The sequence below is a fragment of the Syngnathoides biaculeatus genome, chromosome 8, assembly GCF_019802595.1.
Source record: "Syngnathoides biaculeatus isolate LvHL_M chromosome 8, ASM1980259v1, whole genome shotgun sequence".
NCBI classification, from domain to species: domain Eukaryota; kingdom Metazoa; phylum Chordata; class Actinopteri; order Syngnathiformes; family Syngnathidae; genus Syngnathoides; species Syngnathoides biaculeatus.
Window position 1 is genome coordinate 5650505 of NC_084647.1, and position 12323 is coordinate 5662827.

Here is a 12323-nt window from a genome sequence, read left to right on the forward strand (position 1 = left end):
CCTTCACTCCATGTATTTTCCTGAATCAGATGCACCTGTGTAAAAAAACTGTGCATAAAGACACCTGTCCACCCCATACAATCAGCGAGACTCAAACTTGTAACATGGCCAAGACCAAAGAGCTGTCCAAAGAAACCAGAGGCAAAATTGCACAACTCTACATGGCTGGAAAGGGCTATGGAGAAATTGCCATCCTTAGAAAATGGAAGAAGCTAAACATGACAGTCAATCTCAGTTGGAGTGGAGCCCCATTCAAGATATCAGCTCGAGGGGTCTCAATGATCCTTTGAAAGGTGAAGAATCAGCCCAGGACTACACGACGGGACTTGGTCAAAGACCTGAAAAAAGCTGGGACCACCGTTTCCAGTGTGACTGTTGGTAATACACTAAAACGTCATGGTTTGTATTGTGAGATTTTGAGGAACAACCTCTTTCCCCTCAGTCAGAGCATTGAAGATGGGTCGTGGTTGGGTCTTTCAACATGACAATGACCCGAAGTACACAGACAGGTTAACCAAGGAGTGGCTTCGTAAGAAGCGTATCAAGGTTCTGGCGAGGCAGAGCCATTCTCCAGACCTAAACCCAATAGAAAATCTTTGGAGGGAGCTGAAACTCTGTTTCTCAGCAACAGCCCAGAAACTTGTCTGATCTAGAAAAGATCAGTATGGAGGAGTGGGCCAAAATCCCTTCTGCAGTGTGTGCAAACCTGGTGAACGACTACAGGAAACGTTTGACCTCTGGAATTGCAAACAAAGGGGACCATACCAAAATATTAACATTGGTTTTCTCAGGTGTTCAAATACATATTTGCAGCTGTTATCACACAAATAAATCATTTAAAAAAAATCATCTATTGTGATTTCTGGATTTTTCTTTTTAATTATCTCTCTCACAGTGAACACGCGCAGATGATGAAAAATTCAGACTCCTCCATGATTTCTAAGTGGAAGAACTTGCAATACACCAGGGTGTTCAAACACTTATTTTCTTCACTGTATATATGTATACGTCTATGCATCTTCTACTCTCAGTGACCTTGACTGTGTGTAATACAATGCAAACTTATATACCACATTTTCCGGACCGCAGAGCACTGGGTAATAAGCCACACCCAGGAGAACATGCAAACTCCACACAAGCAGGCTACGATTTGAACCCCGGTCCTCAGAAATGTGAGGTCAATGCTTTAAATTACCGATTTTAAATGACTTACATGAAAAAAAATATTTTGTGTTTTTGTGTCGTGCTGCGTTATGCTTCGAGACCACCAAAAACTAGCGCAAACTTCTTTGAGACGCTTGAGGTAGCTTCGTCTTCTTTGACGCGCGGTGAAACTAAAGTCTTCTTCTACACATTGGAGGCATCTGCGCAAGCCCAAACTCGAGTGCATTACAGGGAACGGCCTTGTTTTAAACATTACGTTTGAATGCGTTTTAATTGTACGTTTGAAATGATGGCTGATAGCGGGGAAAAAAAAACTATTTTCGCAACGTTGAAACATACCACAAGTTTCAGAGCGCGAGGAAAATGGAGTAGCTTATAGTCCGGAAAATTCGGTACTGTAACTTCAATGTTCCTCATTCCTTATTTGTGATTCTTTTAGCAAATTGTGTCGATGTTACAATAACGAATCACACCAACCACAGCAAAGGAACCGCAGCTGCAATTGAGTTCTGGGAGTAAGGACAATATTACGTTAAAATCACATTTTTAAAAACATATTATGGTGTATAAAATTTCTTTTTTTTTTTAACCTTGTCCAGACGTCGAGTGTTAAAAATCTCAGGTGGTATTGAGGAGATCGGCAGCATCAGGTGGGAGTTGCTTTTGTGCCTCCTGGCTATGTGGGTCGTTTGTTACTTCAGCATATGGAAAGGGGTCAAATCAACTGGAAAGGTGAAGTAATCAAACTGGACAAAATATTTATATATATGAAATGTAAATACACTGACAGTACTGTGACCCTCCTCCTGGGCAGGTGGTGTACTTCACTGCCACTTTCCCTTATGTGATGCTACTCATCCTTCTGATCCGAGGAGTCACTCTTCCGGGAGCCGGACAAGGAGTGGAGTTCTACCTTCTGCCCGAGGTTTCGCGACTGAAAGACCCTCAAGTAGGACTGCGTTACCTTATACAGTACCTGTACATGCACTGTACTGGCGGGAAAACACACTCAAAGGCAGTGTCTTTTTAAACAGGTTTGGATGGAGGCCTGCTCACAAATCTTCTTCTCGTACAGCCTCGGTGCGGGTACCTTGACTGTACTGGGAAGTTACAACAACCAGCGCAACAACTGTTACAAGTTCGAATACTCACTTTGCATTAAATGTACACACATTTCAAGTTTGTTCCATACTCAACTGCCACAATACGAGGTGAACTTGGACTAGCCAGTGGGATCCAATAAATATTTTGTATTTTTAAATGAATAGATATTTTGTATAGGTTTTAGAATTTTTATATTTATAATTTGCAATGTGCTCTAGAGAACAGCCCTGCATCATGCTGAACGTTGTTCCCAATATTTTGGTAACCTCATTTAGAATCCGAAAACACCTCTCGGTAATTAAGCAGCTCAGTTGTATGTCCCTGCAAATTACAAGAAAAAAGAATTAAAAAAAAAAAAAACACAATCTAAAATATATATTATCGCTGTTGATTAGAATCTTCACATCTGCAAATCACGGTTCTTAGAATTTGTTTGGATTGGTACTAAATCCCTCATACAGAGAGGAGCACCGGACCTCCAGCTTTTGTTGTGTAGGTCACGATGGATATTTTTGTTTATCTATGTGGATGTATATATTAATATAGTGTGTTGTGTGAGTGCCAACATTTTCGAAAAACTTCATAAATAAGAAGGCATCAGTCTCTGTTGTGCTGTTACATAAAACAAAATTCTAAAAAGCACACTTGTCATGATGGTGATGTTGTCGGTGAGGATTGTTTTTGCAGCCAAGCCGTAAGGCGTCCCTGTGAGCTCTTGTACAACCTTTCGCTCTTCCTTCCGGCAAGCAGGATGCCGATAAAAACTTTGTCGATTGTTTCTTTGCGATGTTGTGAGGAGGTGCTGCATCCCATAAAGCAATGTCTCAACATGTTTAAATTTCACTGGCAAAATACGACATTAAACATAGGGAATAATGGAAAAGGGCACGTCTTATGTTGTATGCGAGATGACGAATATTCATCATATATGATCACGATGACAAAAGTTTCCCAGGCCTATAGCGATCCATATACGGCATACTTCACTAACCACATCGAAGTCTGCCCTCACTCCGACCCTGTCGACCAGACGAAAAGCCTTTAGTACTTCACAAACACAAACATGTGGTGAGATCACCTTTCTAAACTATTGTTCAGGTCTGACAGCCATTTCTGATGAAATGGAGGCGGGGGGGGGGGGGGGGGCTGACCAGGGACTATTAGACGATTATAGCCAGGAATCAATCTGTACACACTTTTCTTTGTGGCTGACCAGTTGCATAGAAGCATTACAGTAATGTATTTTTTTTGACAAAACAGGCTGACTCAAAGGTATCTAATCTTACGTTTTCCCTCAATATTTTCCCCAGAAAACATTCATACGGCACACATAGAGGAAGATCGAATTGTACAACTTCTCTTAGACAGGGTAGTTCTTGTCACACACTTGTTTGTGTGTTGCAGGGACTGCTTGTTGCTGTGTTTGCTGAACAGTTGTACCAGTGTGGTCGCTGGCTTTGCCGTCTTCTCGGTGCTGGGATTCATGGCTCACGAGCAAGGTGTTCCAATCTCACAAGTGGCTGAGTCAGGTAAACTTGATATACTCTCTAATCTGAGATTATTACAAAGAAGAGAAAAAAATGCCACCCCCTAAAGAGCAACAATGGATGTCACCCACTGAAGACAAACGCTTGCCTGAAATAGACAGCTTGCAAAAACGGATTCAAAGTAAAGATATCTCAGTTCATACAATTTATCGTTCAGACATTAAATTGTTAGATGCCCAACTCATTACCTTGTCATGGTGCATTGGTTTATGGCCCTCTGATATTAGGAGCAAAGTTGTCAGGGGCTTTATATCCCTATCAGGGTCATGCAGGGCAAACACGTTCTCGGTGAAAGGCCGAGACTAACACTAAGACTGGCACTATGTCTTATCTTGGCTCTTGTGCTGTGCAAGTCCTCAAGAGTGGGTAGAAGGTACCAATAATTCTCTTAAGGGTTATAGGTGGATTTTGTCCTACTTTACAGCAGCACTAAACCAGACTGTGATGGATGAATACAGAATTGATTCAATGGCTGCCAAACAAAAGTAGAACTCCCTCAAGACTCCTCGTGGCAGGCCGTGGTTCCTCACCAGCCGCAAGAAGTACATCATCTGCTTTTTGAGGATGGATTTAATGTTGGGCTCCCAGACCAGATCCTGAGAGAATGTGATTTCCAAGAACTCGAAGGTCTCTGGCAGTTGGGTGGACAGCTAGTCAGGATGAGCGGCAGCTGTGACAAAGGATGTTTATGACGCTCCAAGATCCTCTCTAAGGTCTTGTGTGTGTTCCACTCCAGGTCGTGTCAACCACTCCATTTTCTCTCGATATGCATATTTGTTGTATATGGTGCGAAGAGCCTTGTGTGGAGCCAAAGGGCTTTCGACCTCGTGTGCAGTGGGCTGATTTTCCAATTGTGCCGGTTAATGATCGATACATACGAGGGGAGCTAGATTTTAGAGAGTGGGAGAGGGATTACTGTACTTATAGCTCGAATTCATCATTGGACTCTATTTGAGCCACACTTGGAAATCCAGAAAATTTAAGTGGTGCAAAACTGAGTAGCCGACAAGATTGTTCTCGGACTTTGCATACGTTTTCTTCAAACGTGGATGATTGTCATACTCAGAACTCTAGTGTGGACCCAAATGCACGACTCAGTAAGCAGGAAGGCAGTAAAAAGAAGGTCTTTATTCGTTCCAATGCCGTGAGCAAGGAGGTCAGTCAGGGAGAGCAGCAGTATCAAGAACGTTAAGCTTACTGGGTTGGTCGTCTTCCTCTCCAAACTCACATTCGATTCAGCCACTTTGAACTGCCGCACTGCTTCAAGGATTCCCACTTCTTCGGCAGCTCTCACTATGACTTTTGTTTTAAAGCGGTTCCATAACCAGCCCTCGTAGTCTTCGGTAAAGTGAAAGCAAACTCAAGGGCAGCCATTTCTGATGTTTGGTGCAGTGGCAACAAATGTTAAGCTAACGATTGTAAAATGGCAAACTTCCACAAGCAGGTCAGGAATCTCAGGTTGGCGGCGTACATTACCGTAATACATAGAACTGTGCAACGTAAGACATTGAATATCACATTAAAATGGAAATGTATACCTTTTTTACCACCCGATGTACCTGTACACGACCATCCAATGTGAGTTTCTTTTTGGTTTTTAATCTACACCTAAATATAATGCGCTCTGTTGACTTTTTGAAAATATTTTGGGAAAATTTTGCGCATTATACACAAGAAATTACAGTACTAAGCTGCAACCTTCAAAGTCATCAAAAACCTGGCCACACCATCTCTCGCTTGTTTGCACACATTTTCAGGATTTATCTTCAAACGTGTAATACATATATATTCTTGAATTACCAAATTCACTTTACAGCGTCTTTAGGGTATTCCAAGCATTAATAAATGCACATGTCCACTATTTGGAGAAATGCTTGGAAAAAAATTAAAAGGTGTAAAATACCAGTTCTTATTCCACAGTGATGAGTGTTGTTTGCTACTTCATTTGCATCAATATAATGAATAACATTTGAAGTGGTGGAATGACATCACAGTGCGACAAGATGACAGTCCGACCTTGGTTTTTGTGGACTTTGATCCACTTCAGGTCATTTGGACGTTACATGTTGAAGCTGTATTTTAAATTTTGTTTCCAGGTCCAGGCTTGGCATTCATCGCGTACCCTCAGGCGGTGGCCATGATGCCGCTGCCTCAATTCTGGGCTGTCTGCTTCTTCATCATGATCATCCTCCTGGGCCTGGACACACAAGTAAGAGAGATCGTTGGGGTGCCGTGGGATCGTGTTCCCCCACCATTTGCGTGGCTCAGGACAGAGCCATGGTCGGATTAGTGAAAATCAGTTAATTGGAGACTCTAAATTGCCCTTAGGTGTGATTGTAGGTGTTCACTCATCCTCTTTCCTGTACTCTTGCCCAAAGATAATGGAATAGACTACACCATTCACACAAACCTTGTGAGGATAGGCGCCTCAGTGAATGGATGGATGTAACTGACCACCGTCTCCACCCCCTAAAAAAAGTTCAGATACGTCGAGAGATGGAACAAGATGGTGGTCATGCAGAACATTCGGTAAAATGAAACTCCTTAACTGACTTCAACATAGCACCGTTGAGCCTCTGCACCAATATGCCACAAAATGGTCGGAAAGCACTACTTTTTTCCAAAACAAAGGTCCTCAGTGGTTCTGCTCTGTGTGCAGTTTGTTAGCGTGGAGGAGGTGATGACGTCTGTCTCGGACATCTTTCCCACAGTGATGCGTCGGGCGGGGAGGCGGGAAATTTTCCTTCTGCTCTTCTGCCTCACAGCTTTCTTCTTTCAGCTCATCATGATTACTGAGGTTGAGATACTTTTGAGTTGACATAAATCTGTTTGTGCTGTCAAAAAAAAAACTTCATGGGTCAGATGTATTGACATTGCACTGTTTTGTCTCATATCGTGGCTCGTGAATACAAATACTGTAATTCTCCATGTCTTCGTCAGGGAGGGATGTACATCTTCCAGATTCTTGACTACTACGCAGGCAGTGGAGTCTGTGTCCTCTTTGTCTGCATATTTGAAAGCTTGGCAGTAGGCTGGATATTTGGTAGGTTGGTGTGTCATGTCTTTATTTTGTTTTGCTTCATTGTGAAGATGAAGAGATTTGTAGCCAAAAACAGAATACAACGCCTTGAAAATTCTTTTCAATCTACAGCCAGTTGAATACACTACTATCAAATGCCGTACGTTTGGGTTCACCCCACTGAATGAGAGGGTAGCCACAAACGCCTTTGGGTGGGGGGACAGGTCGTGACAGTTGTTTGTGCCTATGTACCAACACATTGAGTCCGAGTGGACTATGTTCCGCACCTCCACTGCTGGGGCGGATGACCGGAGCTGTGGGCGTAAGGTGGTCGGTGCCTGTCGTGGCGGCAACTCCAGAACACATTGGTGGACACCAACACTGAGGTATGCCGTCAAGCTGAAGAAGGAGTCCTGTCGGACCTTTTTGGCCAGTGGGACTCCTGAGGAAGCTGATGCCTCGACGGGGTCCGGGTTGGTGGCCTCAATATTGCCTCTCTGCTTTTGCAGATGATGTGGTTCATGTAGGCTTCATCAAGCCGTGATCTCCAACTCTCACTGGAGCGGCTGGGATGAAAATCGCCACCTCCAAATCTGAGACCATGATCCTCAGTCAGAAAAGGGTGGCCTGGCCTCTCCAGGTCAGCGATGGGATCCCGCCCCAAGTGGAGGAGTTCAAGTGTCTTAGGGTCTTGTTCACGAGTGAGAGAAGAATGGAGCTGGAGATCGAAAGGCGGATCGGTGCAGCATGAGATGTGAAATGAGTTTCCTCCTTAAGGTGGCCTCCAGGCTTCTCTTAACAAAAGGGTGAGAAGCTCGGTAACCCGGGAAGGGCTCAGTGTTGAGCCGCTGCGCTTCCGCATTGAGAGGAACCAAATGGGGGAGCATCTGATTCGGATTCCTCCCAGATGCCTACCTAGGCACATCCCACTGGAAAGAGACCCCAGGGACAACCCAGGGCACGCTGGAGAGACTCCGTCTCTTGGCTGGCCTGGGAATGCCTCAGGATCCCCAGAAGACCTGGATGAAGTGGCTGGGGCAAGGGAAGTCTGGGTATCCCTGCTGGAGCTACTGCCCCGGTGACAAAGTGGTAAAAGATGGATGGATGTATTCAATTGTATTTTGGTTGAAAAGTATTGAAAGTCATTGAATTCTGTTTTTGATGATGGTTAACACAATGTCTCAGCCTCATTGGAAGTTGTAGTCATTCCAATATGGGCTCATTTTTATGCGCTGTTGAACAAAATTGAAGGAGCAGAGCGACTGTGTGGCGTCATCAAGGACATGACTGGCGACCGTGTCAACCCGTTCTTCAAAATCTGCTGGCTCTTCCTAACACCTTTCGTTTCAATGGTGAGTGGGAATTCTCATTCTTGAGGTTTCGCTCATCAGAAATTTCACAAGGTACATTTGAATTATTTACAATTATTTTTATATTTATAAATGGAAAAATAATTTCATTTTAATACAAAAGAGTAGAACAACAAAAAGAAAACTGTGGCCACTGTGAAAGAGACCTACACTTAAAATACTTTCTTGCCTTGAAATGGTATCTGCATGGCAGTTGAAAAGTTGAATCACATTTTTTTTTAAATGAAATTATCCATACAAAGTTTTTTTTTTTTTTTGTAATTTTTCCATGTTGGTCGTCAAACTCCGGCGTATACAACACTGCAATTGGTAGACCAGGAAATCAAGGTTTACAAGTTGTTTGAAACACAAAACCCTGGTCCCTCCTGTGTGGAATTTACATGTTCTCCCCATGCCTGTGTTATATCCAAGCCCTCTGTTTTCCTCCCAATTCCCAAAAACATGCATTAAATTGAAGACTAAATTGTACCAAGGTGTGATACAAAGTGTACATTATGTCAAGAATATTCAAAATGTATTAATTTACCTTTGGCGTTGAGCAATCATGAATGCCGCCTTGTGGTTTGCATTCGTTGCCTCGTCATGTTGAACAATGAAGTGAATTTCAGTCCTCTTCAATTTTTCAAACCACTCACACGATGCCCTAAACACTTGGTGTGGCTCAGTGGGCCCTGTTCCGAAGTTCCCTCGCCACCTTCCTTCTTCAGCAAATCAAAAAATATGGCGGTTGCATATTGCTTTGGCGATGTCAGTCAACTGCATGCCTTTTTCCACATTTCTCGAATGTTTTTTGCTTTGTTTTGATGGACAAAACAAATTGCGTCTTCTTCTCACTGGCACTGGCCATCAATGTCTTGGGGCCCATCTAGAAGAAAGATGAATAAATTTGTGAAGTTGTACAGTACAAGTGTGCGCTGGTGTATGACAATGGCTTCAGTGACGAAGATACAGGAAGTTCATCATGGGTAAAGATTGACGTCCTCCAAGCAAATGAAGGCATGTGATGCCAGGAAGATGCTACGTGATAGCCAATAGGAGAGCAGCTCTATCGCGCCACACAAACCAAGACACAGGACAGGATGTTTACATTCAGTGGAATCCAGCGCCATTTTTTTCCCTTTCCAAGATTGAATTTCCATCTTAACTAAAGACAAAATTTAGGTATGACTGTAGTATACATACTGTAAATGGTATTTTCCCTTTTTTCAGGGTTCTTTTATATATTCTCTAGTTGAGTACAAGCCACTGACATACAACCGAATTTACGTGTACCCCACTTGGGCCCACGTGGTGGGCTGGATGATGGCCCTCTCCTCCATCCTGCAGATACCGGGCTGGGCATTGTACAAGCTAAGCACCGCCACCGGAACCCTCAGTCAGGTGAGCCGAGCCTTATCGGCTGGAATACTGCATGTGCCACCAGGAATTCAATTTGAATCTTTTATGCTTGAAGTAGAATTTATAGATGTTTGTATTTGTGTGTGTGAAAGTCTAAATTTCTACATCATAAAACTGATAACTTGAGTTCATTCATGTCCCCCGTCTCGGCTAAAATAGTAAATTAGACCTCTCAATCCCATGAGGCACATTAGGCTGCGATATTGTTTTTTGTAATCTGTCTTTTTTTAAGGGGAGCAGGTGATTGGCCTCCTGCTCAACCTCAATACCATGTTAGGAATGGGCCAGCTGCATCTCTGCTAAATACAGTAGTATAATTTGTCTAATAAACACAAAAGTGGTACACAATGAATATTCAAAATTACAAACTTTCACATTTAGTATTATCATTTCAGATTCATTCTGTAAAATTAGGTCCTTACAGGAATAGCAAATCAGAGATACAGTACAGCGCACAGACTCACACACTCCTTTTAGGCCCATGAGCTCCTTTGTTTTTGCCATTGGGCCTCTGAAAAGTCAAGTTTTCCAAACAGTCTGAACCATTATACCACCTTCCCTTAAAATTTATGGAATGCGTAATCAGAACATGGGAAAGGACAGCGTATTGTAAGAACACAAATGACTGTTTCAGTTCCCGGTGGCACATATTTCAGCCCACCATGTCCACAAGTGCCAATACACTGAAAGAAGGAATGTTTTCGACCAACCAAAAAGCAAATAATTTCCTTCATGGCTTTTGATCAAATTTTGACATTTTAATACACCGGTTTTGTTTTGTTAGCGTCTCCATCGGCTGTGCTGGCCCGAGCCACCTGACCGCTCGGAGACCCAAAGGAGAGAGACGATGCTGGCACAGACCACTGAGGAGGCTCGTGTATGATTCTAACGTTCCAAAGAAATTGCATATAACGCCACTGGTGGGGCATTTAAATTCAATGTCGGAAAAATTCATGTTGTAAACACACCAATGACAATTCAGATCAAGATGGTGCCCTGTGTTCTTCACATTAATAAAATATATTTACATGAATTAGAGACTATTGTTTTTTGTTCTTACAGTACAATGGACAGTTTTGCTTTCAATACCACATTGAAAAAAATTTTTTACAGGTTTTTAGTAGATTTTTCTGTGCAATTTGAAAGATTTCAGACAATTTCTAAATGAGAGGCAAATTACACTTGCTTAAGACTGTTTGTCACTTACAATTATCATTTACTGTTAAAAAAAAAAAGAGAGAGAATCAAACAATGACCTTCAACTAACTTTATGCTAACATACATAAATTTGAAAAGCCGCAGACATACTAACGGGCCACAGGCAGTGTTTTTTTTTTCCATCCATCCATTCTCAACACTGCCTATACTGCCTGGAGCCAAGTCAGTAACTTATCAAGGGCTATAAATGATAACAATTAACAACCTAATGACATACTGGTCACCAGATGATCTTGAGGATATCATAGATATTAAAGCTAAACTTGGCTGTGTGCCTGCGTTATGAGTTAATCTGATGAACTCTTACAAGTATTCTAGTTGGCGTCACCACATTGGAAGCATAAAGCACTTTGACGTCTGAAATTTGTGACCTTGTAAATCCAGTAAATGTTGAAGTGACTTCCAATAAATGCACACGGAGAGCATAAGGATTCTGCTAAATTAGAAAAAAAAAAAAGTGAATGTGTGAGGATGAAAACCTGGGGAAAAGTTGGACCTGGACAGACGTGAGAGACTAAATTAAAACTGAAGCAAGCCGATGCTGGAAGAAATCAAAATCTGTCGGAAAAGTGAGGAAGAATCTAAGTTGCAGCATTAAATATGTTTCAAGATAAAGCTATTGAAAAGTGTACACTAACTAAGAACAATATAATACAGAATCACTTTAGTTAGATAGTAGGCTTTTGGAGATAATTGACCCTTCTACTTGGAACTGAGTAACCTATGTACAGTTGCTCATTACGGGATTTGGAATTCAAACTGGACGGCCAATGTGGTGTGTGAGGCTGAAAGGAAGTCAGACTTGCGTCGAGGTTTTAAAAAAAATCTGGAGCAAAAATCGTGGCTTGAAGCCAGGCTAAAACGCACTTGGGGAGCGAGGATACCGGGACGCAAGGTGGAGTTTCTTTTGGCTGTTTTGGGAACACTGTTGGCTTGGGTAACGTGTGGAGGTTTACGTACTTGTGCTACATCAACAGTGGAGGTGAGCAAACGCATGGCTCCTTGAACATATCCGCATCGAGTACATATAACATACAGGTGCGTTTGAGGTGACGTGTAAGAAATGGTCGAATTATTTTACTGCAGTTCTTTATCTGGGGGACAACGCAGGTCCATGTGGATCAGGCGACAGTCAGTTGTCCAGGGGCCAGTCAGTCACCCTGTCCGAGTGTCTCTGGTAAGGGGCAAGACACTTGTCTTGGATGAATGCTCTCTGTCCAATCCCTGGAGTGACAATTAATCCTGAGATCCCATTTCTGACACTAAGTTTGTTTTAAATCAGGAAACTGTTTGTTGTCATTTTAAGGAAATTTTTGCAGAGAGACAGTCCAGACCTAACTGTTGCTTCACGCTTCTTCCGGTCTCTGAAGCACACAGATACACACATGAAATGGGAGGGAGATCAAGGAACAACACTGTCTATTCACACAGATTTCTTGTCCTTGAGAGAAACCGAAGAACATACGTTCACTGTGAAGAGGGAAAAAAAACATGAAGCATGAC

At 42.6% G+C, this 12323-nt stretch overlaps 1 protein-coding gene across 1 annotated transcript in view; it reads left to right on the forward strand.

Annotated features, from left to right (window-relative positions):
- The window catches only part of LOC133504311 (sodium- and chloride-dependent GABA transporter 2-like), a 20812-nt gene extending 10223 nt beyond the window's left edge, over positions 1-10589 (forward strand). The window contains exons 6-16 of the mRNA XM_061826427.1: positions 1604-1679; positions 1764-1896; positions 1979-2113; positions 2199-2302; positions 3673-3797; positions 5912-6024; positions 6475-6612; positions 6756-6858; positions 8086-8186; positions 9414-9584; positions 10387-10589. Of these exons, the coding sequence (XP_061682411.1) occupies positions 1604-1679; positions 1764-1896; positions 1979-2113; positions 2199-2302; positions 3673-3797; positions 5912-6024; positions 6475-6612; positions 6756-6858; positions 8086-8186; positions 9414-9584; positions 10387-10485 (1298 nt within the window). The 3' untranslated portion in view covers positions 10486-10589. The remainder of the gene's footprint in view (positions 1-1603; positions 1680-1763; positions 1897-1978; positions 2114-2198; positions 2303-3672; positions 3798-5911; positions 6025-6474; positions 6613-6755; positions 6859-8085; positions 8187-9413; positions 9585-10386) is intronic.
- The last annotated feature ends 1734 nt before the right edge of the window (positions 10590-12323 follow it).